At 44.4% G+C, this 4790-nt stretch overlaps 1 protein-coding gene across 1 annotated transcript in view; it reads left to right on the top strand.

The window, feature by feature from the left end:
* Positions 1 to 1025: 1025 nt before the first annotated feature.
* Positions 1026 to 4790, top strand: part of LOC139918934 (testican-1) — a 91085-nt gene continuing 87320 nt past the window's right edge. The window contains exon 1 of the mRNA XM_071908482.2: positions 1026 to 1160. Within this exon, the coding sequence (XP_071764583.2) occupies positions 1026 to 1160 (135 nt within the window). The remainder of the gene's footprint in view (positions 1161 to 4790) is intronic.

Genomic DNA, 4790 nt, shown 5'->3' on the forward strand with positions numbered 1-4790 from the left:
TCCCACGCGCCAATACAGCGCTGCGATGTTATGGTTTATGTAACTTAATTGTATTTACTATAGTGGACACCGGCTTGAATTCCATCACTGAAGCGCGTGATCAAAATGAAATTGGAGCTATACTAGTACACACAGTACATCGTTTTGACACGGCTCCCAAACAGCCAGGGCCGCCTGCGCTCCAGTGTGAATGTAAAAAATCCCTCTGTTGAAAATCAATGACACAGTAACTGCGTACAGAGAGAGAGAGAGAGAGAGAGAGAGAGAGAGAGAGAGAGAGAGAGAGAGAGAGAGAGAGAGAGAGAGAGAGAGAGGCGGAGTTTTGTGACCGAGGAGGAGGAGAAAGCTCCCGGTCCGCTCGTCCTCGCTGCTCCTTTTTGCCTTCAATTTTGCAAAGGAGTCGGGAGCTACCGGAGGTCCGGGGACTTATTTTCCCCCGGGAACTGGACACAAACTATCCCAGGTAGGTGAACAGCGGACGGGGGGCTGTTGGTGAGCTTGGCCGAAGAAATATAATTACTGGCAAGAAGAGACTAATAGTCGCCTATAATTTGACTTTCATTGTCGGTCCTGGATCGAGGAGAAAGCGGATGAGAACCAAGCGAGAGCGGTAATTGTGTTGACGCCGCTAATTGCTTTTTAAATTGGCGGAGGGGAAGCTCGCGAGCTAATCGTCTCTCCGTGCCCCATCTGCCGCGGTGACAACTCTCCAATGTTTATAATCCGCTTAGAAGAAGGATCAGCAATTTGATCAAATGAGCACTCTCCACCCAGTGTAAACACAAACAATGGTTTATGTTGCTGCTGATGTATTTTCCATGATGGAATTGATGATAGCTCTGATCCATTGTGAGTCACAATGTGCGAGTTATGTCACTGTGCGTTCTATAAACTACAGTACTTCATTGTGTTCTTCCTACACTTTAGCGGCGTCCCCCTCTCCTCTTTTTATCTCTGTCTCTCATTCCGAATGCCTCTGTCCTTCTCTCATCCCCCCCCTCTTTCTTTGTCTTTACTTCCAGAAGATGTTCTTCTTTCTGCTACCTGTCGTGGCTCTCTTGCTGAGCAGGGAAACGGCCGTCTCCGGTAACAATAACGACAAATGGCTGAGCACCGTGGCTCAGTACGACAAGGACAGATCCTGGAACAGATTCAGAGATGTGAGTTTCAGACAGACAACGTCGAGGCAAATGGGCTTTATTTGTGCATTGATTCTCCTGTGTGTGTGTGTGTGTGTGCGTGTGCGTGTGCGTGTGTGTGTGTGTGTGTGTGTGTGTGTGTGTGTGTGTGCGCGCGCGCGCATTACGCCCTTGACGCACCCTATGAGTACTTGAGTACTTGCCAGTAGGCATAATCCACCTTGTAGGAGCTCAGCAGGTTCTCAGACCCTGGCTGATAGAGAGACAGGGAATAGTACTGAGCATTATAAACACTGTCTAAATTGCTCTTCAGATCACAACACAGCCCTCTATGAATGACAGTATTACCAGGCAAGGTCTTATGATGCTATTTTATTTTTATATCTGATAACATTCATAAATTCTATCCTTTCTGGAGCAATGATTTTTCTGGAAAACATGCAATTTGTAGGCACGTTTTCCAGAAACACTGACATAGACAAATGTTAGTATTTCAATTCAATTTCAATTGTACCATACCAGTTGTGCCTTATAATTTTGACTGTTGTTTTTTCATATCTGTTTTGCAGACACACTGTATTGGTATGCATTTGCAATCAGATTTTTGGCCCCAGATTGTAGCAAGACAATGTGATTTCATCATTGATAATCAATCATTTATTACAATCAGGAGGTGCGTCTGTGTCTTATTATGCACAGCTGTTAACAAGTGCAGTGGCCTTGTATACCATACAGAATACAGAACAACCTCTGCTAATGGATTGCCTTTAGGTAACGCTCACTTTCCTATTTACCCAAGGTTAAACTGCCAGCAGAGAAGATTTCTCTCAAAGAGAATATATCAAGTCTAGAGTTTGCATGAATTAACCTATGAGCCTTGGCAATATTTGTTTCACTAAAATGCACATCAATATCAGTATCTCTTAACATTTTTCAGATGTTACCAGAGCAGTATCTAGACAGAAGTTGGATGTCATAGTTTCCTCTGTGGTAGCCCTGTTAGCTCTACATGCTCTGTGGCTGATACTGCTTGATTGTAGGCCAGCTGATTTGGTGTGCTGTGAGGTCAGCACAGCTACAGCGATGTTACACCCAACATGGTCGCAGATTGCAAGCAACATCTCTGTGTTCTAGAGAAGGTGTAGCAGCATAACCCAGATGCACTCAGACAGTAACGGTAGGACTAAATTGTATTCTGATATGAGTCATCATGATTGTCAGAAACATGGGTAACGGTGTGAAGCTTGGCTTGTGGTCGGAGAACCCAAAGGTCGTCCATTTGAGCAAGAGAAAGCCATCTAACAAGCATTATGAGTCAAGTCACCGAACCTCAAGTCCAAGTTGAGTCCCAAGTCCTCAGTGTTCAAGTCTGAGTTCAGGACTAGAGTCCTACAACACTGCTGCCAAACCAACATATTCTCCAGTCTAACCAACTGGCCTTCCATTTGATGCAATGAGCAACCTCAACCTTATGAGGTCTTTGGCTCCCTGCTAAGCAAAATACTCTCCATGGAAATCAGTAGTCAGTGGGCTAGCAGTGGCCATATTAGAGCTGGCCTTCCATACACATTACTGGAGCTGTGATGTGAGAGTATACACCCTGATGCCAGCTAGGGCTCTATTACCTGCAAAGTGTGTATGTGTGTGTGTGTATGTGTGCACTGCCCACTCTTTATTTCTCTTTGTGGTCTCCTGTGCAAATGAAACTCATTAGCAGGAAGCTGTCAGTGAAAGGTGGAGGAACAGAGAGGAGAGGAGGGAAGGAAAAGGAGGGGAGAGGAGGAGCAATGGATAGGGGAAAGGCTGTGACATTTATGTTTAATATTTCATGCAGCGCTCCTTATCGAATGAGGGCTGCTGTAGTGGTTTTTTGTCTGTCTGTGTGTGTGTGTGTGTGTGTGTGTGTGTTGTCTGCACTACCACAGAAGAAACCTGCAGGTCATAATTCTTCTCCAGCTACACCGGCCGTCATTTTTCCGACTCCTCCTTGTTTCTTCCTCCATTCTTTCTTAGTCATTTCCACTTCTCCCCTGTTATCTTTCCGTTTAATATCACAGACAGTGAGACCTTAGATAAAAAAAAAAATGGGGTTCTGCGTGAATCAATTTCAAAACACAAAAAATCACAGCTTTATTCACTCTTTTTCCTCAACCCTCAATTGTAGAATCATAAAACCAGATCTTCTATATGCTTTATTTTTGATTATGGTACACTTGCTATAAAGTAGATTGTATTTCCAGGCGAATTCAATCTCCATTTACCAAATTAATTGTGATTTTATGGCAAAATTGTGCACCAATAGTCATTCTCTTACAATTATCCCCCATCCACCTGTGAGCTGAACAGGTTAAGTACAATGGCTGTTCATCACATCCGCCCTTTTCTCTCTGTCACTCCGTCTCACACCTTTCTCTCTCTCTTAGTTCTCATTCACTCCTCTTCCCATCTCCACATTCTTCTTCCATGCTTCTCTCTCGCTCTCTCTCATTCTCTTCTTCTGTCTCCGGGACACCGAATGACCCTCTGCCTTCTCAACCATGTCCTTTCTCTCTCTCTCTCTCTTCCTGCCTTCCTCTCTCTCCCTCTGCTCTCGCTCCTGTCTTCTCCTCGCCGCTATTCTCCTCTGCCTGCCATGTTTCGCTCTGCATCCCTGTTGATGAACCACAACCACCTTGCTCCCTCCTGCATTATGTATGAGCGTGCATTTGTTGGAGAAGGGGGGGGGTTGTACAATAGTTTAATTGTTGAGGCTTAGGTGGCTTATCTTGAAAAGATTACAGCGTGGTTTAGGAAAAAGGGATTTGGTTTATCACTTTGCCCAATCATATTCCACCTAACTTGACTCTAATGTTTTGGAAAATAAGTGGAATGCAGACAGTGAGAGTTTTAGTCCAGTCCGTTTCTCTGGAGGAGTGACATAGAAGTGAAAAATTACCTGCCACATTTGTTTAGTTCAAAAATGGTTGCTCCAATCAGAACAAAACCAAGCTCTTTGTTACTGACTGAAGGCTACTTGCTGCAGAAACAAATTTTGTCTGTTTTGTAAAGGTTTGCGGAAACAAACGAAGCACTGCAATGGCTTGGGACTGAGGTGTGTGGACAGGCTTGCTGGCCAAACTAGTTGAATTCTTCACACACCATCCCCCACAGTGTGACCATCTGCAATTGGTCTAAAATTTCACATAATTGGTCGTGTTGCCTTGCGGAAAAGTATCTCTATCTCTTTTCCGGTGCAGTGCCTTTGTTTACATCTCTGTGCTAACATCTCCTGGTCAACTCTTTCAAAACAGATCTTCGGAGGCTCGGTTTGCTGAGCTTGTTAGAGGAAATCTGCACCTTTATGACCGATCCAACGGCTTCTAAATCTGCAGATTCGCTCAGCTGCCTTTGTTGCTCTTTCACTGCAGCCATTGTTTTTGCCACTGCTATTTCTGGTCTCCCTAGGTTATGGTTACCTCTTTAATCTTCATGTGCCCCCACTGGTGTGGATTGTAAAAAAAACAAACAAAACAAAGCCGCAGTGAGCATACACAAATTTGTATGCGGCACTGTGTTTGACTGTGTTTCTATTTCAGGCAGGTTCGACTTTGTTGTAAGTACGCAGCTGCCTTGTGTTGTTGGCTACATCGAAGTAGTCTGGTTAGGGCAAAA

Source organism: Centroberyx gerrardi, chromosome 16 (genome assembly GCF_048128805.1).
Source record: "Centroberyx gerrardi isolate f3 chromosome 16, fCenGer3.hap1.cur.20231027, whole genome shotgun sequence".
In the NCBI taxonomy this organism is placed as follows: domain Eukaryota; kingdom Metazoa; phylum Chordata; class Actinopteri; order Beryciformes; family Berycidae; genus Centroberyx; species Centroberyx gerrardi.